This window comes from Lagopus leucura, unplaced genomic scaffold (assembly GCF_019238085.1).
Source record: "Lagopus leucura isolate 7727_CA_CO unplaced genomic scaffold, USGS_WTPT01 Super-Scaffold_650, whole genome shotgun sequence".
Taxonomy (NCBI): Eukaryota; Metazoa; Chordata; class Aves; order Galliformes; family Phasianidae; genus Lagopus; species Lagopus leucura.
Window position 1 is genome coordinate 8,093,743 of NW_024962253.1, and position 22,287 is coordinate 8,116,029.

Consider the following 22,287-nt stretch of genomic DNA (forward strand, 5'->3'; position numbering starts at 1 on the left):
ACAGGTTGTACCAGAGGAAGTTTAGGTTAGACATAACAAGAACTGTTTCTCTCAGTGGTCAGGCACTGCAATGGCTGCACAGGGAGGTGGTGGAGTCGCCATTCCCAGCAGTGTTCAAGAGGCATCTGGATGAGGAGCTGGAGATGTGGCTTAGTGCTTGTGGTAGCAATGGTGATGGGAAGGCAGTTGGATTAGGTGATCTTGCAGGTCGTTTCCAACCTTGTGATTCCATGATTCTATGACTCTATAAAAAAACTTTATGTCATGAAGTTCTGCAGTCCCATGTTTGTTCTCTTAAGTTATGAATTATTCCATGCTTGTGACTTTAAGCTGTAGAATTTCAGATATGCTTATGTGTGGGGGTAATAAAGAGATTTGTTTCAAGGCTAGTGCTTTTGGCTTTTTTGTCCTTTCAGTGTGGCTCGGTTATTTTACTGTCATTGCAAGTTCCAAGCTTACTGCCAGGTGCATGGTATGTTCAGGGCAGGGCTTCATGCTGCTTTATTCACGTCTTATTCACGACACTTATGATGTTTTACCCCCCTGAAGTAACTGCTGTGCATTCTATGCCAGAATGTTCTAGATTCTATCGGCAGGATGCCCCATCCCTTGAGACCTTCAAGGCCAGGCTGGATCAGGCCCTAGGCAACCTGATGGAGCTGTGGCGTCCCTGTGCACTGCAGGGGAGATGGACGAGATGGCACCCAGAGCCCCCTTCCAACTCAAAGGTTCTATGAATTCTCTTCTAGATCTTTATGGAGCTGAGTTTTGTCAAGGAAGAAAGAGCCAATTCCCTTCATATCGCCTATTCCCTTAATTCCCCAATTCCCTTAAAACACCAGTACCCAAGACACAGCCTGATGTTATTACAGCACTTCCTTCTCAGCCAACACTTATCAAGAACACAAAGGGTATTTAAGTTCTTCCAACATTCATCTCAGAAACACTTTTCTACCACACCAACTCAGCAGCGTCTACGCCTCGCCTAATGGGGAATGCACCTTTCCCAGCTAGCATGCACAGCTCTAACTCCACCTATCCCCACAGAAGAACTGCAGAACGGATCATCTCCCGCCCCACGCCTCGTCAGGCGGAGGAGAAGGCGGAAGCGGAGGCGCGGCCGCCCGGAAGCCCCGCCCACCCCTCCCGGAAACCCCGCCCACCCCTCCCGGAAACCCCGCCCACCCCTCCCGGAAACCCCGCCCACCCCTCCCGGAAGCCCCGCCCACCCCTCCCGGAAGCCCCGCCTGGAAGCCCACATGCAGTGCCCTTGGCCCCGCCCCCTCGCTCGGCCAATCGCGTGGCGCCCTGTTGGCGGCGCGCGCCGTCCCGCAGCACGGTGCAAGATGGCGGCATGCGCGCAGCGAGGCGGGCTGGCGGTAGCTTTGGTGGCCGGGCTGCTGCTGGCCTTCGGGCGGGCGGCGGTGGCGGCGGAGGGCTCGGCGGGCTCGGCGGGGCCGCACCGCCGCTTCGAGTACAAGTACAGCTTCAAAGGGCCGCACCTGGTGCAGGCGGACGGCACGGTGCCGTTTTGGGCGCACACGGGCAGTAAGTGGCGGGGGAGCGGGCTGCGGGCGGCGCGGGGCCGTGTGGCGGCGTGTGGCGGCGTGTGGCGGCGGTCCCCCCTCCCGGCGGCGGTGCGGAGCCCCGGTCCGTCCCCGTGCGCGGTGCTGATGTGTCACTGCGGGCGGAGGGGGCTGCCCCTGCAGCGCTGCAGGGCGCGCAGCTCGGCCCCGTTTTGCTGTCGCTGAAGTCGTTTTGTCTGCTTTTTTTGTTTGTTTCTTTTTTTTTTCCCCTTTATTTTTGTGAAGTTGATCCGGGCCCGCTCCCTGGGTGCTGGGTTGTGGCTCACAGTTATGTGGCTCACAGTTATGTGGCGTTGTGCTACACGTGTCAAAAGGGCAGCGCTCTGGGGATGAACAGAGGGGGGGGAGGCCGTCTGTTTGTGTGGAGAAAACAGTGATTTGTGTAAAAAAAAACAGCAAAAAATGCAACACGTCCTTGCAAAAAAACTTTAAAAAAAAATCTGTGTTCGTATTTTAGCCATCTGATCAAACTTCTCTTTCAGGTGCGTGTTGTTGTACCAAACAAATGGTGAAAAAACGCTTTGAAAAGCAGTAATAATTATGCTGCTAAAAGTAACAATCCTTTCTGTTTTCATGTTTTGTTGCTTTTAGGTTCATTTTTCTTTTCCTCCCTGAGTGTTTACCTAAAATGTTTGTTCCTTTCCCTTCCAGATGCTATACCGAGCGCGGATCAGATTCGTATAACAACGTCTTTGAAGAGCCAGAAGGGATCGGTGTGGACCAAAAACAAGTCAATATTTGAATACTGGGAAGTCGAAGTGACCTTTCGAGTTACAGGCAGAGGCCGCATTGGAGCCGATGGGCTGGTATTGAGTTTGATCTGATGTAAGAAAGAGGCTTACTCAGAAAAGTGGCTGTAGGCTTACAGTTTTTCCTTCCTTTCTGTAACAGGCAATCTGGTTTACAGAGGAGCAAGGCATGGAAGGTCCCGTGTTTGGGGCAGCTGACAAGTGGAATGGTGTTGGGATTTTCTTTGATTCCTTTGACAATGATGGAAAGGTTGGTTGGAAGCAAACTCTTCTAGTAAACATAAATTTCCTGCTTGTTTGGCACTCAAGGCTTTGTAGAAAAAAATAGCACGTCACTTTCCTATTTCCCCCCACCTCTTACTTAAAGGGCTGCATTAAAACAATCATATTTCCCTAATACAATTTAATCTAGACCTTTTCCATATGCTCTTTTGTGGAAGGTTGAGGAGTGGGGAAGGGGTTCAAGCTAGAAAGCAGAAGCATAACTCATAACTAGACTACCAAGTTTTGGTTCATCTGTTAGCTTTGGAGGGAAAATGATTTGAACACACGTAGAAGCTGAAGTAGGGGATTTCCATAGGCAGCTCAAAATGCTGATAAATCTGAAGATTTATGTTTTGGAAGCAGCATATTGTACAAAATATGCCATAGGGAAACACATTTCCATGTCTTTCCTTGGAAATGCTCTTGGAACAAATCTGACTTGAGTGATTAACAGCAAAAAGTCAGTGGCAATGAGGATGGCAGTGCTTTGCGTTTTTCCTACCCAAAATTCGGTAGCTTTGCTGTATCTACCTGCTTTTGGTGCTCCAGAATGATTTGAAGATCCTCAGAAATAAAACAGTTTATCTGCTTTGCTTTCTTCTGTTACTACTTTGTCTTTTCTTTTATTTTTCCCCAGTGTCCTAGCTCTGTTTTTGTAGGTATAACAATTTAGGGTGTTCTGCTTGTTTTTGTTTTTTTTTTTGTACAGATGTGTTTTAAAATACAGTCAACATATATAGAAGTTGACAGGCTGAGGGTGGCATTCATATTTCCCATCTTAAGAAGGCTAGAAATGGAATGTTGTTCTACCTACTAAGAGTTTTGAAATACTTTCTTTTTTCCCCCCCCCCCCTCTTCTGACTTCTATCAGGGACACGGACCCCAGCATTGGCTGGGTAAAGGTGCCATCTGTCCAAAGCTGCATGTAAACAGTGCTGTTGGCCAGGACTTCAGAACTGTGTCTCCAATCATGAGTTTAGTCTGTGTGATATGAATTTAGCTGTTTTTAAGAAAATGATGGCAACCAGCTGAAAGAAAAGCCTTTGCTGTGCCTGTGTTGATCTGACCCATCTTAAATCCTGGAGTTGTGAGAGTTGGTGTTTGTTTTGTTGGTGTTGTTTTTTTTTTTAAATGATAGCCTACTGCTTTCATCCAACTCTGTGCAGAAACTAATTCTTCTTGGTACTGTTCTGAATTGATACAGAACTACTATTGTTGTACTGAAGCTAACTGTAAGAAGATGACATTGAAGTATTTGGATTGTACAGAGTGCGTAATACTGATTTGAAGCAATCTATCTAACCAGGCACAGTGGCTGAGGAGTAAAAACTGATGTATTCCTTGGTGTTGGTTGCAGTTCTGTTATTGCCACAATATACATGGTGAAGTAAAGCAGTTGCTTACTTTAGCTGTGCTGATTTCTTATGGCATTAAAGGACCACCCTGCCCCACGCTGTGAACTGAGCATCGGGTTTTTCTTGAACTCCTGAGAGGCAAGGCTTGTCATCTTTTCTATAGGACTATGAGACTGTCCAGTTGGACAGTATATTCCTTATGGAGACGGTGAATGGAAACGCTGAAGGGGAGATTATCTCTGTAATCTTGTGTTCCTATGAAAAGAAGAGTTAGCTTTCTAAACTCAACTGACAGAACAGTAAATCTGTTTTGCTCTTACTTCAGCTTGTTCTCGTTTTTCTGTTGGTCTGAATAACCAGGGGTGTGTTTGGCAGATGGCTCAGTCTCTGGCAGGATAGCTACTGCTGTGGTCTTTGTAATGACTCGTGAGGTCAGAGGGATGCCAGCTGTCTTTCCAAGTTACACAGCCAGAGTCAGATGTAGTAATCATCTGTGCTTTTTAAAATCAGTGCATTTGCTACATACACCTTTCTTCTACCTGTGGGTTTTACATTTGTGTTTGTGAAATGATGCTGATTGGTTGGATAGCCAAGAACCTTTTTTTCCCCACTCCCAGCAGCACGAAGAGTGTGGCAGCCTCTTGTAAAGCGTGCAGTGTGACACACGACCTCAGACATTGAAAAAGCCTGTCGCTGGGGTTGTATATATTTCACTTTGAATTAACCTGTTTCATTTATGTGATAGTTGTTGTTTTTTTTGTTTATTTTTTAGAAAAACAATCCTGGCGTCGTTGTTGTGGGCAATGATGGAAAGCTTCTGTATGACCACCAGAAGTAAGTTTGTTTTCAGCCTTGACTTCGTCATGAATCTTTTCTTTTGGATGATGAGATGTTGCGTGGAAGTCTTTGAGAAATGCTTTTAAGGTTTCTTTTATTATGAAACTTCTTTTCCCATCCCTCACCCTATGTTTGGGTTTTTCTGTTTGTTGAAATGCTGTTTTGGCAGTAAGAGCACAGGAACAGGCAGTGGATGTTGAAGTGGGCTTGGGGATGGGTGAGCTCAAATGAGTGGATGTACAGACTTTTTACCTCTTTATTGCTAATAGATGTGTTCCACACACGGCTAGTAACTGGAAGGAGTGACTAGCTGGAAACTGATCTCTCGTAAATTGATGTATTTGGTTTTGATTTGTGGTGGTTTCTGGTAAAATTAACATATTTTTAGGTTTTCTGAGAGGAGAACTATTTAGCTTAACTACGGTTGTTCCAGACTATAGTTAATTGATGAACATGGGAATGACTTAAAGCAGACTTCCCCATTACTGTTTTCCATCTGTGCTATTCTGTGTAAAATATGTAGCACCACTCAGCCCAGAGTTAAGTCACCACAATGGAAACATATTTTGTTATGGCTTTTATGTTTTGAAAAAAGTGTGATGGTTCTTAGTGATACATTGATGCTTTTTTGCATTAGCTGGTAAGTCATAAGATACAGTCTTATGCAAGTTGTCTTCTTGCATAGCGATGGCTCCACACAAGCATTGGCCTCCTGTCAGAGGGACTTTCGTAATAAGCCCTATCCTGTTCGAGCAAAAATCACCTACTACCAAAAAGCACTGACTGTAAGTACTCTGAAATAACACAATTACTCCTGTTGCTCAGCTTTTTAAGTGTGAGGTGGTTGCTGTTTTTTTCAACACCTCCCCACCTCCTGTGTTAAATGTTGAGCTTAGTAACTCAGGAGCTGGAATGAGGTGCCCTACGTTCAAGTACTGCACGAGTTCTTACAGTGCATCCTGAGCTGACTCAGCAGCTATTGCTGATTTTTGTGGTGTTTCTTAGAGGTCAGTTTCAGTTGTGTCCTACCTGCCCCAAATCCCAAAGCCAGCGTATGTGCCTCATCTTCCAAGTGGTCGAGCAGCTGTTGAATTTGGACAGTGTTGCTCAAGCTGATTGTTGAGCTGCGGAGGGTTTTCCAGCTGATTGTTGAAGATTATTGAAAAGCAATTAATTAAAAAAAAAGCTCTTTGGCAGCACACTTAAATTTGCTGCTTAAGGCTTCCTGTCTCCAAGAAGTGGCACGTCTTAGAATGTTGAAGAAGACATTGGTGTAAGGAAGTGCTCAAGACTTCTTAAGTACCATTCAGATGGTTGTAGCACCTCCCAAGTAAGGAGAGAAAAATACAGGTGTGCTGGTTTCAGGCAGCCGTGAAGAAGTTGTTTTTTCTTTCTTCTGGTTTCTGTGAAGAAGTTACCATTGTAGTTCAGACACTATTTGTACTATTAGCCAGTTAAAGCACGCAGCTGTCATTTGGTAAAAGTTTCTCCACAAAATAAACATGAGGGCACCTAGAGGAAAGTGGACCTTGTACTGTGTGGTAATGTTAAAGGCTATGCATTTGTCTTGAGTTGAAATTAAATTTCTGATGCAGCTCTCTTCTTTAATGTGCCTGATTCCTACTGCTTTACCTAGAACTCCTGACCCAAGTGGTGCTGCTAACCTTAACAGTTCTGCAAGTGAATCTGTGGAGAAAAAGAGAATCTCTCTAAGCTTTGATAAGCTGAAGAACAAATAAGGGTGACTCTACTGGACTGCACCAAATATGTGTTGCCCAGAATCATAATGGGATTTGTGCTTGAGAGTCTAACCTTTATTGATCTCTAGGTCAGGAATTTCAGGAGGTAGAGTTAATATTTTTAGATCTGGATGAATATTTCCATATATTAATTTGTTCTGCTGCTTCTTGTAACTGAGATAAATATATTTTAATATAAAAATGATTTCTGTGCAGTGTGTCCTCGGGAGTGATGAATAGAAAACGTGGAATTCTGTTCACGTTGAACTTTGAATCAGCTTATGAGTTTCCCCAGTGGAAACTTCAGAGATTAAGTAGTCTTTGGATTCTGGTATCAGCTACAGGTTTATCTGATGAGTTGCAACTGTGACCATTGCTATAAACTAACAACCAAATGCAGATACTGCTCAAGCAAAACTGCTGGCACAAGTAGATTTTTGTGGTTAATAACTGTAGGTGTGTTTCTTTGTAGGTATTAATTAACAATGGATTTACTCCAGATAAGGAAGATTATGAGTTTTGTGCTAAAGTGGAAGACATGGTGTTGCCATCACAAGGATATTTTGGAATATCTGCAGCAACGGGGGGACTTGCAGGTAGTGAATGTAAAGCATTATGGCAGACAGTATGGAGACTAGCAAGGCTTACAGGAGAGCATTTATTCTACTGCTAGCATTGATCAGTTATTCCAGTTTTGGATCATGGTAAAGTAACTAATGCCCTGCTGCTCCCGAATTTCTGATGTGCTCAGGCCTTTTTCTAACTAGAGCAGAAATACCTTCAGTTTGCCCTGAGCGGGGTGTTAATCAGCCTCAATCACTGCTGGGTGAACTTTTGGGAGGACTGTGGGAGGATACTTTCAGCTGAAGATCCTTTGCAAGTACAAGGTTGACCTGGGAAGTTGCAGGATGTTTCATGATGCATGGGAAGATCAGTTCACAGCATTGATTTTTGATTTTGTTTTATCCAGATGACCATGATGTCCTGTCTTTCCTGACCTTCCAGTTGACTGAGCCTGGGAAGGAAGTAGTAAGTGTTTTTGTGCATAATTTGTAAAATGTTCTAGTGTATTTTATATTTAATCCTCAGATCTTAGCATTTGCTGTGTAGTCATATGTGGAATTTTTGTGTGTAGCTCTGCTGTTGCCCATTTTGGAAAAAATCAGATAAATACTGCAGTGTTTCAGTATCGTTTTACTTATGCTTGAGACCAGAACTCTTGAAACAGCACTGAATGAACAAAAATAGTGATACTAAAACAAAACATGCAAATAAACTAAAAAAAGGACACCGTCTTCGGAATGTGGACAGATAATCTGGTTTTGCTTTCAACTTCCCACTCCTGTAGAACACTTCTCTACTGTTAACAGCATCTGTCCTTGTAAAAGTCCTTGATTGTGATTCTAGAAAGTGTACTTTTTAGGAAAAAGCTAGGATTTTCCATGGGTTTGTCTGGTTCCTCACTTGAACTTTAGTGTGCTTCATTAATTGTGTCGTGTCATCAAACCTGAGGTCTAGACAGTGTTTGCTGCACGATGAGTCATGTATGGGTGGTAGAGAGCATTAAAATCCTCTTCTCCCTACTTTCTTCTTACTTTGGTAATGTATTAAAGCCCACATCAGATGCAGAAATTCCTGAAAAAGATAAGGAGAAGTATCAAGAAGAATTTGAACACTTTCAACAAGAATTGGATAAAAAGAAAGAAGAGTTTCAAAAGGAGCATCCTGATGTGCAGGGACAACCAGGCAAGTTATTTGAGCAGCTTTTCAGTTGTCAAGGAAAATGTTTGCTTCCAGGGATGTTCAGAACACAAGCCTGATGCTGTGGTGCACTGACAGAATGAGCTGATTGCAGGGAGTGTTGGGATAGCCCTTTTTTGCATGCTGGTAACATGCACCTGCAACTCTCAGCAAGTATTGGTTTGGAGAGTTTCTCCACTGGTTTCACATGGAAACTTTTAACACTACAAGGGTGCCACAGTCCAATAAATTAGAAATGCATGTGTGTAACAGCTACCTGTGCTTTGTTTTTTCCTGCCAGCTGATGATCCTTTCGAAAGTGTAAGCGATCGTGAGCTCAGGCAAATCTTTGAAGGGCAGAATCGAATTCATCTTGAAATCAAACAGCTCAATAGGCAGTTGGACATGATTCTTGATGAGCAGAGGAGATATGTTTCTGCAGTCACGGAGGAGATTGCTAAAAGAGGAGCAGCTGTTTCAGGTCAGCAAGGACAGGTATGTTCAAAATACACACTGCAGTTGGCAGCTCAGCCTAACTTCAGAAAGCACAGTTACTTTTTCCAAGGTACATTGATTTGTTTTTCTCACCATTCCCTCCTCACTCTACACCAGGTTTCCCAGCAGGAGATTGATACAGTTGTGAAAACTCAAGAAGAGGTCATTAAACAAGTAAATGAAATGAAGTGAGTGCTTTCTAAATATGTTCTGAATTTTACACCTCCCACTTCCTGAATGATATTTATTGTTTCAGTAGGAGAATATTGACAGAATTCACATTTCTGTACGTTAACTCCTTAGTAGTGACTGTTTCCATTTCTGTGATAAATACAAAGTAAGTTTGTGTCTGTAAAGTGATTAAGTCTCCCTAATGGGCTTCAATTTATCGTGAGATTTCACTGCAATGACAAGGTGAGCACAGTGCCTTTGAAGACAATCTCTTCCCATGGAATGGCTGGTTTGGTAACCTGCCAGTCACTGTTGGTGTGCCTTAGGGGTCAATAGTGGAGCCCGTCCTCTTCAGGCATCTTTATTAATGATACAGGCAGTAGGGCTGGGTGCATACTCAGAAATTTTACAGGTAATGGATATCTGGAATGGCTGTGCAGTTGGTTGGTTCAGTGGCTGGTTCAGTAGGACCTAGAGTTGTTAGATTCCAGAAGGATTTCATGAGATTCCCTCTGGAACCTCATGAGATTCAACATGGGCAAGTGTGAGGGGTACTCCAGAAGTCCCCAAAACCACCTCCTGTGTAATGATATTGGCCCATGAGGTCAGAGGTGGATAGTGGTTCTCTGGCAGTAGAGGTTGAAGCTTCCTGCCTGTACTCTGTTACGTGTTGTCACCTCACATCAGATGGCAGCAGAGGGGCAGTGCGACAGAATGGCGTCTGACTTGGAGGTGTGTTTGGAGCTAAGGTATGGCACTGAATTCTTCCATTCAGGAAAAAAGGCACCCACTGACTTTGGTTAGTGGTTGCTGAATGTTTATGGAAACCAAAGAGTGAATGTTAGCATAGTAAGATGGTAGGTGGTGTGTTTCAGCAGTAGCAATCGTGGCTCGCTTCCTCTGGTTCAGATTTTTATGGGCACAGTGTGTGGGCTCTTGTTTACTACTACCAAAAATGCAGAGCTAATGATAGCGATCACGTTGGAAAAGTGTTTTGCAGTTTTAGAATTTACTGTATCGAATGGTGTCATTATGCTCTTTGTATCTGTTGTACTTTGTCTGGAAAGAGATAGGAATCATTACTTTTGAAGTCACCTTCATTACTAAGTCCTGCAGCTGTGAAGCAGTAACTCTGCCCATCAGTACAGGCAGGGAACTGATCAGCTGGAATGCAGCTTTACAGAGATGAACATGACTGCTGGGGGACAGGAAGCTGAATGTGGAACAGCAATATGCCCATATGGCGAAGGCCACCAGCTGGGCTGCACCCTGGGCTGCATTAGAGCATTGCTAGTGACCCAAGGGAGATAGTTGTATTTACTCAGCACAACTGGTACCAGTCTGGAGTCCTGGGTGCTGGGAGAGTCTGTAGTACAAGGCAGATATGGGCTTGCTGGAGGTTGTCCAATGAATGACCATGAAAATGGTTAAGGGTTTGAGTCTGTTGTACAAAGAAAGGTGAGAGGCTGGGATTGTAAAGCCTGGAGAGAAGGGGGGATGTTACCAATGGGTATAAATACCTGCGTTTGACATTGGTGGAGGTAATAGTTTGAAACTCAGCTGTGATGAAAGTGCATGTTCTTTATATACGGGGTACATGGTGTCATTTGAAGGTATTTTGGATATTCTAATGGTTTAAATATTTATGTTCTAGTGCCTTTCATCTGATAAATCAATATCCTTTGCTACTGAAGGTGGCAGCATCCGATGCACAGACTGAGATGTTTTGTTTGTGTTTGCTACGATCCAAATCGTTCATTACAAGTTCTCATATCACTTATATACCTTCACAAGTTTTCTTTTTCTAGCTTTCCCATCCACCCCTACAACTTTCCCATCCACTTTTACACGCCAGCAGAGCATTCCACAAACACTCTTCAACTGTTCATGCAGGCGCTTATCCAGTCAGAGCCGTGGGAGGTTCTTTCTTCTTCTAGAGGTGTCCTTGGTTCTCATGCTGTTTATCTTCCCCCCACAGCTGTTGTTCTGAACAGTTTTTCTTGCATTCCCACAGAAGGCTATCACAGTAAGAGAGAAAGCGACAGTTGGAGATGTTGACATGCCTGGTTGGGTTCATTTGTGTGAGAGTTTTGTGGGGCTGGTCTGACTCAAACATTAAGACTCTCAGCTTTGTGCTGGTCTTGCTTTGTCTTTAATCAGGGACTCGTATCATTTAATGCTCTCATGAAGGTTCTGCAGGGTGTCTACAGGGATGCTTGCAATGTTCCCAAACGACTCATAGTTGTGCTCTTTAAGGTGATGTCTTAAAACTGATGGAGAAGTATGCTTTTCAAACAGAGTTACCAAATGAAGCAAAAGTCTTTGTCTTGAAGGTGCTGTACTGCTAAAATGGATTTGAGAAAGTTCCTGTTTGGTGGTGATATTTTATATACTGCTTCCAAGATGTTTAATGGTTGCTGTCGTTAGCTGCAATGGCTTTGAGTTGGTTTAATACTTCATTCACAGTAGTGAATGAATATAATGAAACATTTATTATCTTCAGCTTTAAAAAAAAAAAAAAAAATCCTAAAAAATCCCAAACAGAAACCATTCCAACAGCTGGATATTGTGGTGCATGAGCAACTGTGGGTTTTTTGTTTTGCTTTGTTGCTTTTGTCGTCGTCGTCATTGTTGCTTTTTCCAGTATTAGTTCAAGGGCAGATCTTGTAATTCATCTAAGTAGGTCAGCTTCTTGTAGAATAAAGATTAGTGCTTGCATTTTTTTTTTTTTTTTTGCACTTGTTCTTCCACGAAAGCTTTTGTTAATATTCTTGACAAATCTTTATACCTTGCAAGCAAATTAGATTTTCTTGTTAACATTGGCAGTCTGCCCTTCCAGTGACTGCTTACTAGGTATGAGTTGGTGTAACGCCATCTTAATATTTTTCTTAGATTAAAAAGGAAAAAAAAAAAAGAATGTTGTAGATGGAAATGAACAGCCTGCTGTTCCACTGCTGGTCATCCCAGAGGAAAAGGACTTAAGGTCCAAGTAATTCTCTTGTCAAGATTTGTGGATTTCTTAATCATCTGATTACAGAAGAATCTTGTATGTTCGTACAGTAGAAACTTAACAGCATGATATTGTCAATGCCAGAGTCACGCAAATTAAATTTGAGGCAGGCCGTGTCTGTTTAGGGAAGTTATTTTGCTTGATCAGAGAAAGTGGATCATCCTGGGGGAAGGCGGCGGCCTGGCGGTGCTCGCTGGGCAGGGTGGTGGTGCTGGGATGGAGGTGTCCTCATGTCCTCAGCCACTCTGCTTCTGTTTTAGCACGGGGAGCAGCGGCTGGGGGTAACAGCGCTGTGGATGCGGATGGACAGAGCTGCTGTCAGCATTAATCAGACAGTGTTGGTGTTGGGGTTTGCGTGGGTCGTTCAAGGAGTCTCCCGTGGAGTATTTCTAAAATCAGTTGTTACAGCACTCATTCACAGCACTGGTAAATGTTAACCGATCAGCTTTAACCCATACAATAATATAAGAATATGAAATAATTCCTTGGCTATATGCTAATGCTACCCAGGCTGTGTTAAATTAATTCATGGCAGATTTCTTTTTTTTCTGCATTCATTTTGTCTGCGTAAGTAGTACAAATTCAAAGCTGGACATGTAGAATGAGAGCAAGTGAAGGATGCTTCACCTGGTTCTGCTTGCAGTGGCATGTGGAAGCAAGCAGCTGCTTTTGTTAAACCTCCTGATAACTTTTCTAATATTGCTACAAAGCTATTAAGGTAAACACAGAGTTTTCCATAAATCTGAGTGTCTGCAGTGCAGCCCTTTACCTGGAATTAACAGAACTGGGAAACTTTTTTTTTTTTTTTCCTGATATGCTGGAATCACAGAATCACACAGAATCACAGAATGGCCAGGGTTGGAAGGGACCTCAAGGATCACGAAGCTCCAACCCCTGCCACATGCAGGGCCACCAACCTCCACGTTTAATGCTGAACCAAGCTGCCCAGGGCCCATATGCTGGAGGTGGGATTGAGTTTTCAGAAGCATGACAAGGATGAGGGAATTTGTAGGACATTACTGGAAGTGAGGAGAGACTTTTGTTGTTAACATGGGAAGTGTGCAGGGTACTGATATTGTAGTGTAGATTAAATCAGCATGCAACTCTGATTTAGTCTGTAGCTACAGGTAATTAGGAAGCGTGCCTAATTACTGCTTCTATCACAGTGAGACTGCAGTTGTAAACTAATAAGCATGTCTATGCTTACAGTTTTTAGAGCTGTAACAGTGCCTTTGAATATGCATCATACCTTTTAAAGGTTTTTTTTATGATTGTTTTTCAATTATTCCTTTTGATTCTGTGTCTTGAAGAGCAAATGATGGAAAGTTGAAAGATGGGCATCATTTTAATGAAGATGCTTAATGAAACAGGCTTTGGTGCTTAACCTGGAGTTTTCCATCAAATACAAACTGCTTGAAGTCACTATAACGTATAATAGCACTTAAGATGATGCACTGTTACTGATTTACCCAATGACATTCAGGTTTTGTTTCATATTAAATTGCTGACTGCTGTTCAGGGAGGCAGGACTTCACCTCAAAGTCATCCAAACAAGCTCTCATCTGCACGAAAATGTAAAGTTATAAGTGAATTAAAAAGGAATCCAAAGACATACATTTGGATCCGTTATTCTGTTAATAATGGAGAGATTAATGTTCACATGATAAATATTTTAGCTGTAGAATAATCCTCTTTGCAACTGAAAAGAGACATCACAGCCGGCAAAAACAAACTATAAATGTATTGATTAGAGATTAAGCATTTTTCTCTCATTGATTAGTTTTGTTTGAGGTAAACTAGGTATGGAGCCCGAACTTTTTAGGGATTCAATTTGATTTGTTGTAGCAGGAAAATTAATTCACGTGAGGGCAATATTAAGTATGATGTCAGTGCGTATGGGAAATGAGTTTCTCGCATAAATGATAATCATGAAACAAGGTTGTATCTAAATCTTTTCTTATCCCTAAAGCCTCTCTTCTTTATTTTTATTTCTTACATGACTGCTTTTATTTATTTATTTTTTTCTGGAACAGCTTTGATTTTCTTCGAAGATTGTATTATACTCTGTTTATCCTAAAGCCTTGGTGGGAGCCGTGGATGAAAGGCTTGTTTTGGACTTCATCAGTCGGGCAAAGCAGATGTGTAGCAATAGAATGTTTGCCAGGTCTTCCTTTCAGCACAACTTTAGGAGATGCTGCACCGTACAGATTGAATCTGTCTGTGGAATCAAGCATTTAATGTGGTAGTTTGATTGAGGAATTACATCTCGATGGGTATTCTTGGAAGCTACAAATTTTTGTTTTGGGGCAGTTAGGTATTTTAAGCTGATCTCAATAATATTTGCGGCATAAACGCTGTTTGTGTAAGAACTGCTTTGTGTTGAGTGGTGTTTTGTGGTCTGTCTCTTTTCAGAAATGCCATGGCTGACACTCTGAGGCTGATCAGTGGAGCTCAGCATCCTGGCCCTGTGGCGGGAGTCTACGAAACAACACAGCATTTCAATGACATCAAAGAACACCTTCACGTAGTGAAAAGGGACATTGAGCATCTAGTGCAACGAAATATGGTAATTTATGTGCTGATAGAGTAAGGCATGACTGTAATACTTCTTTATTTGGCTGTTAGTAAAAAGCTGGGATGAGCCAGCATGCAATTTGCGGAGCAATTAATCCTTCATTAAGCTGCTTTGCTAAAACTGCACTGCCCTGACCCAACTGTATGATCTGTGTCTTGATGAGAAGTTTTGCACAAAGAACAGGATTTTTACTCTAATTCCTGTGGAAACAAGGTCATGCAATGAGTTTTTCTAGGTGCTTTTTTGGGTTTGTCCCACTGCTTTGCAGCTGTGTGCGGAGGAGACTTCTGAACTTAATCACAGGAGGGGGAGGTTTAATCAGGGAGAACTTAGGCAAACGCTACTTAAGGTCTCTAAGTGTGAAAGATGACAGTGTTAGCATTCAGGAGCACCTTTAGTCTTGCTTAGGTAACAATTAAGCTGAATTAGCTTGTGATCCCATGCAAGCTTTTTAATTTCTGCAATAATTTACTAAAGACTTACTCTTTCCCCTCTGACCTCAGATTAGTGTTACTCAGCTTGCTGTCAGAGTGGCTGTCATTTTTGTCTGTATTTTTCTGTTTGTGTTTTAATTTCTAGATCATGTTACAGAGGCCTTGTTTTGTATCCTATTTAGCAGTCTTTTAATGGTGTATCCTGTTTACTCTTTTCTCAACTGCTGCTTCTCTTGTCTTTTTAGCCATCTAATGAGAAACCGAAATGTCCAGATTTGCCACCATTTCCATCATGCTTATCTACAATGCACTTCTTCATCTTTGTAGCAGTGCAAACAGTGTTATTCGTTGCTTATATCATGTATAGGTAAGTATGTATTTTTTTAAAGCCATCAGGCAAGTAATTTTAGAACTTCTGAGGGGAAATGGAATTGCAGTGATATGAGCAGTCATTCAGACTGGAGGAGACTTGGGAGGTCTTTAGTTCAGCCTTGTTCTCAAAGCAGAGTTAGCACTGAATTCACACCAGGTCATTTAGGGTTTTCACTGATCAGATCTTTCAAAACCTCAAACTCACTAGTCCTCTGGGATCCCTTTTTCCATGTTTCATTAGTGTAATGAGGCTTTGTTTCCCTCCTCCTTGTATATCTAGTGGAAACCTTCCTTGCTTCAGTTTGTCTCTCTGTCTGATGATACGTATCTCCCTAAAAAAGCTCAGTTTCTTTAACACTTTCCAGTGTGTCAAGGCCTCTTGAGGCTGCTTTTGTCCAGCATGAAGTCCCATTCCCCTGTCCTCTGCTCCTCAGTCCACCTGAGGCCTGCATTTCGGTCCCTGACCATTCTTGTGGTCCTCTATTGGATTTACTGAAGTTCATTAATATCTTATCAAGATCTGATGTCATCTGAGTTTGTACTGCGTGTATCTACCAGCTCTGACAAAATTGACAAATGCCTCCATCAACTTTTTCTTAATTATATTAATTATAAAGGGTCATTGATCGTTGATGGAGCTCTGAGTGTCATGTAGGGTTTTTGTGTGTGTTTTCAAATTGGAATGTTTGCTCTTCTCTCTTCTTCCTCCCTGTGATGCTGTAATGTTTAAATTAAACATTGATGGAAAAGAAAACACATGGAGTGTAAGGACTTGTTTGGTTGTCCTCTCTCCTGTTTCTCTGCTGCATACTCCTATCAAGATGAATGGACCAAGATAGTTGCAGTATTCTTCAAAGAGAAAATGCAGTTTGCTGTCTCTGTGGAAGGATAACTGCTATTAATATGATACTGACATAGCTGGTGGCACTTTTATTTGTGTGTCTGCTTCTCCACAAAGTGGAGGGAGTACATTTTTTATGTATGTCACGTTATGCCATCAACGTGGCATCAAGATGGCTTCCCAGATTAAATGAGCAAATCTCCTTCAGTTCTTCTTGATGCTCTGTAATTCGAGCTTTTGTGCACGATAGATCCACTGCCTCCATATCCACTGAGAAAAACAAGAATGTTCTGTGTCAGAGGGAAAAGGAAGGCCCATTTCAAGCAAGCTCATTAATCACTTCTTAATTGCACGTTTCCTTTCCTGTCAGGCAAAGGAAAATCAGATGTTGAGAAGCTTTAGAGAATTTATTTTTAAGATCCACACACAGTTTGTTTTCTACCCAGAATTTGTTTCTGTCTGTGATGCAGAATTGGAACTGTATAGAGGAAATTTCTACTTTCTACTATATGATTTAAGATATGAGTTTTTTACTCAACTCTTGGGAAGGGTAGATAACAGCAGGACAAGGGGAAATGGTTTGAAGTTGAGGGAGGGAAGATTGAGGTTGGATGTCAGGGGGAAGTTCTGTGCTATGAGAGTGGTGAGGTGCTGGAACAGCTGCCAGAGAGGCTGTGATGCCCCGTCCATCCCTGGAGGTGTTCAAGGCCAGGTTGGATGGGGCCCTGGGCAGCCTGGGCTGCTGTGAAATGTGGAGGTTGGTGGCCTTGTGTGTGGCAGGGGGTTGGAGCTTCGTGATCCTTGAGCTCCCTTCCAACCGTGGCCATTCTGTGACTTGTACTCCATTTCCCTAAGCTTCCATTGAGGAGGAATACTTTTAATCCTAAAACAAAATAAATATTTGTTTAAACCTGGTAGCTAGTTGTTTTTTTTTTTTTTGTTTCTTTTTCTATGTGCTTAATGAATATTTTTCTGATTTTTCTTTCAGGAGTCAACAGGAAGCAGCAGCCAAAAAGTTCTTTTGATGACCTCTTCCTTTTGTGTGTACATAACAGCAGTATGTATGCACAGAAAACCATGCAATTCTGTACATGAGGGAAAATTTAGTGTTTGATGTACTTCAGGACTGTGAATTATGTAATTTTGTCAAACAAAACGTGTTCTTATTTAGGCTGTTAATTCTAGAATTAAAACAGACCTGGGAGCAGCAGAGCGAATGCTAGGCAGGGGGTGACTACAAGTCCTAGCTAGGTCTCTGTTTTCAATGAGATTTCTGATCAGTGCTGGAAGGCAAACACTGAATTCCTCCTATTTTGTCAGAATTTCAGCGGAGGGATTTGAAAGACCCCTGTTAGGTGGCTGTTGATGATGAGACCTGTGCAGAAATCTTGCCACTGAGAATCCGTATCAGATTAGGAAAATTACAAACAATAAAACCACTGCTCTCTAAAACCCTCCAAAACAAGGCAAAATGAAAAACAAAGCAACAAAAACAAACAAAACCCACTAAAATTACACTTTTCTGTTTTTTGTTTTTCTGGTGAAAATTTGTTATAAACATTTCATTTTTTTTATTATTTGGATCTAATAGCTCAAGAATGATTTTTGGAAATTTAGCTCTTCGTCAAGTATAGAGTTTAAGTTCTCTGTAGTGCATGGACACAAAGAGGCCTTTTACAGGCTAGTAATACCTGGAATAGAATGCAGGCTGCATGGGACAGGCTAACAGATGTTTGTCTCCTTATTCTGGGTTCTGTTCTTAGGCAGTGAGAGAAAACATACTGTAGTTTCTTCTGGTGTATTGAAAGATTTTTTTGTAGTTTCAGGTCTGTCTAATTTTAGAAAATTTTGGAAGATTTTTAGGAAGGGTGCCATAGTTTGATACCTCTTCCAATCTGGATTTGTTAAGGGTGTGTTTAATTGATGAATATGCCTTTATTGTTATAAAGCTGTCTCGTGTCTTTCGTGTATCGAATGCTTTGATTTAAATGCTGACCTGGCAAGTATTCTGAACTACACATACTGACTGTGAAAGGGTTTCTTCACAAGCTGTTGATTCAGGCATGTTTGTTAGCCCAGCAGCTATTGCAGAAGCAGTATTGTGTGTCAGTTCCCAGTTTAATACCAAGAGCATAAGGCTGGTCACATGTTGATATCATTAGATGAACGCTTTGCTTCAGGAGTGAAACAAATGAGAAAGCTCAAACTAGAATCGTGAAATGAGTTTGTTTTGACATGTTTACTTACCTGTGGTAACTCTGTCATTGAGTTTTGTGCAGAATGATGATATTTCTGTGTTTTTTTCCTTCCAATTCTGTGAAAACACACAGATGTGTCTGGATGTTTCACTTCTGAACAATGAGTCTGTCTGAAAATCTACAAAATGTGTCTGTAATCTAGCATGATGCTCCTGCAGTTCCACAGTCTGTTCTCTTGGAGTGCAGTGCTTGCTGCCAAATTCACTGTAATGAAGAACACTCTAGCATTGTGCCTGACAATTTGAAGACGTGATAAATCTATGCAATATGTTTTGTTACCAAAACAGAGCTCCAGAAGTGGGTGTTCGTGCTGTACCAATAAATGGATACTACCTGCACACCTATTGATGTACTTACAGTATGTAGCATGCTGTAAATGATAGAGCTTTATGCATTCACTTCCAAATTTGAGACTTTGCTGTACTAATTGGAGAAACTACTGCTTCAGGCTCATCTTGCTGGATAAGCAGGACAAGTCAATGAAAGAACCTTTTCAGAGAACCCAGAACAGCACAGGAATTTATCCGTTCAAACACCAGCAAATATTTACAGGTGCCTTGAGTCTAAGCAATTACAACTGGGTGTATTCTCTTAAATTGCTCTGAGAACAGTGTTGTTCGTGTCAATTGCTAGCTTTCCTGCACAGTGCAACACCTCAGTGAGCTCCCTCTCTGAATACAGGCTTTGCAAGGCAGGAAGGCTAACAAGCATATTCTGAAAAGTCAGGTGTGTCCATCTGGCATGATGAGGAACAGCTCCAATGTGTCAGTTGGAGGAAGCCTGCATTTCTTGTTACTGTGAATTTCTCCAATTACAACTTTGTTTCAAAGCTGGACAAACAATGCTGTTGTCTTTTCTTGTAAAAAAAAATAAAAAAAAATTGGGGATAGAGGCTAGCAACATACTTGAATCTACAATTGTATCCTCAGTATGGGGCTCAGCTTGTGCGTTGATGCTGCTAGTAGATCTGACCTGTGTCTGTGTGCATCTGGGGATCATTTGTGTTAGTGAGCAGAGGGTATGAAGTGCACCATCCTAAAAGTGATAACTTTGCTTCATTTCACAGTCTTCGCTCCCTGGAACATCAGTAATTGCCTCGCCACTCACTGGATCAAAGGAAAACTCCCAGTTACCCAGCCCAAACCCTGTCCCACCTGAGGTGATAGCAACAAATTCGGACTTTGAGGATATCTGTCAGTCAGTATGGCCTCTCTTTGTGGTGGGCTACTCGAATTTTCTTTCAACACTGATATAGGGCGTTTCATTTTGTCAAGTGAAATTTCGGGACTTGCAGATGAAGGCAACTTGGAATCCAATATGTTTGACAGTATGGAGGAGACCAAGAAAATAACAGTATTTGAGGTAGCAAATATTTGGCAGTGTCAAGGGGATCTCATTGTCTTAAAGCTTATTAAATAAACGGTCATACCGGAATCTCTCCAGCAAATTTCAGTCATTTGTGAATTACTTTGTTGGTTGATTGGAGAAAATGACATCAGTACTGTAACACTGACGACTTTCTGCTGTTTAAAAAACATAACACACAGCTGACATTTCCTGTTGTTTGTTTCCGACTGATGTAAACAGAGGGTGGGAGTTCAGAGATAACCTTATTTGAATAAAGATGCATATTTTTAATAAACTTCTTTCTTGTAATCTCTTATGTGTCACTGAGGTCCAGGGGAGCATTCAAGGGAGCTTCATGGTCTCAGCTCAGCCCTGCCTGACGCTGGGTGTTTAAGGTCAAGTGAAGAGCAACATGCCAGCTTGGAGGTTTCTTAGCAGTGAATTAAGTGACTTGCTGGCTGCTTTGATTAAACAAACGACCTAATTGTTCTGGGCTGAAGGTTGCACATATGCCTGTAGCTCTTCCAGGTTCCCTAGCTGCCCTTGTCTTGGTGCTCTGCTCTGGTTTCTTGGGGTACAACAGCCCAAAACAAGTTAGCCAGTCTCCTCAATCAGCTTTCATGGTTTGTGCGTGCGTGTCTCACGTTTTGTTTCATTTATCCTGTCCTATCCAGTAACTGTTTGCTGTAACCTGCAAGAATGTGAGCGATCTCATTTGCCACCGGCTTTCCTCAACCAGGAGCAAACTGTTACACAGATGTATCTCTAAGTGAAGCTCTTCAAGCTGAGAAAGACTCCGAGATCCCATTTATCTCTTTATAGGTGACCTTGTGTTCAGACTGCTGCATGAAAGGCAGGAGGAATTTCATTCTGGAGGAATGAAGAGGACCTTTCAGAGATGCACAGATACACCTGAGCTGTGTGGTCAGAGTTGTCTGCTGCTGCTGTTTTGGGAGCACAGTCTTGTTTGGATGCTTGCACATCTATAGTGGTTTTGTGTGTCTTCTCCACGGGCCTTTGGACTTTGATTTGCTTGTTTCAGGACTCCTGAGTCTATTCTGATGTTGGAGATGCCTCTGTTCTTTGGATGTACAAATCAGGGGCTTTTTTCTTTTAAAGAAAAAAGCTCAGCTCCACCAGGTAACACAGGAACAGAGCCTTTAGTCTTGATTGAATTTAAACTGAAAGTAAAGGGCGTTGATTTAAGCCTGAGACAGCAGCAACACCAGCACTTACAAGCACCTGGCTGTAAGCTTTTATTAAGTCAGTGATCTGTGTAAACAGCAAGATACAGTCATTGCTTTATAACTTCAGTACCTTCCACAACACTTCCGTCTTCAGTTTCAAATCTAACGTTAAAATCCCTGTTCTCAAGTTCACGGGACCCATTTACACACAGTGCTGAAAGCACATAATGAGCTTCAAAATCGATTTTGATTAAAACAAAGGAAGTACTTGTTATCTGCAGTCTATCAAAGTAATTTTGTTGTGATTCGGAGTTCTTGTTGCCGTGATAACTCCATCTGAAAAATAGATCCCAAGTTTCTCGTTTAATCATTAATAATCCAGGATTACAGAAGGTCCTGTTTATTTTTTTTATCTTTTTTTTTTTTTTTTTTCTTTTTCATTTTTAAATAGTAACAGGGCTGCTTTAATTAGAAAGGCTCTAATGCAGATTAAGGCATTAGGCAGACTGGAATCCTCCCATCTCAGTGAAATTATGAGAGTGCTGAGAGAACCATTTAGATAATCAAGACTACAGAATATTCCATTAAGCCACATGCAGCCAGGCACAGTAAAGCAAGCATTCGAAACCCCAAATCATGAACTTCTAGCAGGTGATGTTCTTTTCCCCAGGTGATCTATGGTGCAGGTAGCAGATCCTGCAGACTTTCACCAGAACGGAGCCATGGTGTAAGCAGAACTGGGAAAAATGAGGAGGCTGCACGGAGAATCCACGTGAAGGATGCGTTGTAGCTCAGATTCATTTCTCCTTTACTGAGAGTGAAGATCCAAACCAACAGGCATCGTGGGCAGCACCGGTCATGGTGCAGGATGGGGAAAAGTGGAATGAACCAGCACAAAGCAGGAAGGTGCCGTTTGGTTTTGATCAGGATTTATTTCAGGTCCTGGGGATGTCTTGGTCCTTGGGAAAGTGAGAGTTTTAAATGGAAGAAGTCAAAGTGCAATTGCACACTCTTCTTTTTTCAACTGTAATTAGCTTAAGGTATTAATATAAAAAGTAGGTAGCTGCATCTAATGATTTCTGTGTGTGTGTGCGTGTAATCTGAACCATCTGCCTCTAGATATTAAGGAGTTCACTCTTTAATCCAGATTATGGCTGACAAACTGGTTTTGGCATTCACGTTTCACTAGCACTGTGCCCCTGAGGAGCTGCCGTGGCTGTAGAAACTCTCCTGCTTGCGACTGTTGATTTTGGAAATTACTCTTTTGTTTGTTGGTTGGTTTTGGCTTTCCCGTGGTGGTTTGCTCATAGCTCCTCTCTTCTTAAGG

The 22,287-nt window shown here is 42.1% G+C and overlaps 1 protein-coding gene across 2 annotated transcripts; it reads left to right on the forward strand.

Moving 5' to 3' along the window:
* Positions 1–1,346: 1,346 nt before the first annotated feature.
* Positions 1,347–20,068, forward strand: LMAN1 (lectin, mannose binding 1). Of its 2 annotated transcripts, XM_042862402.1 has the most exons (14): positions 1,347–1,548; positions 2,238–2,392; positions 2,478–2,585; positions 4,727–4,788; positions 5,477–5,576; positions 7,003–7,126; positions 7,501–7,559; positions 8,144–8,276; positions 8,572–8,765; positions 8,883–8,953; positions 14,359–14,512; positions 15,201–15,322; positions 17,157–17,225; positions 19,493–20,068. In XM_042862402.1, exons 1-13 carry the CDS (start codon positions 1,347–1,349, stop codon positions 17,191–17,193), a joined length of 1,521 nt encoding a protein of 506 aa, XP_042718336.1. In that variant the 3' UTR covers positions 17,194–17,225; positions 19,493–20,068. The 2 variants fall into 2 exon arrangements, with proteins under 2 accessions (XP_042718336.1, XP_042718334.1); XM_042862400.1 differs by having other exon boundaries at positions 17,157–20,068.
* The last annotated feature ends 2,219 nt before the right edge of the window (positions 20,069–22,287 follow it).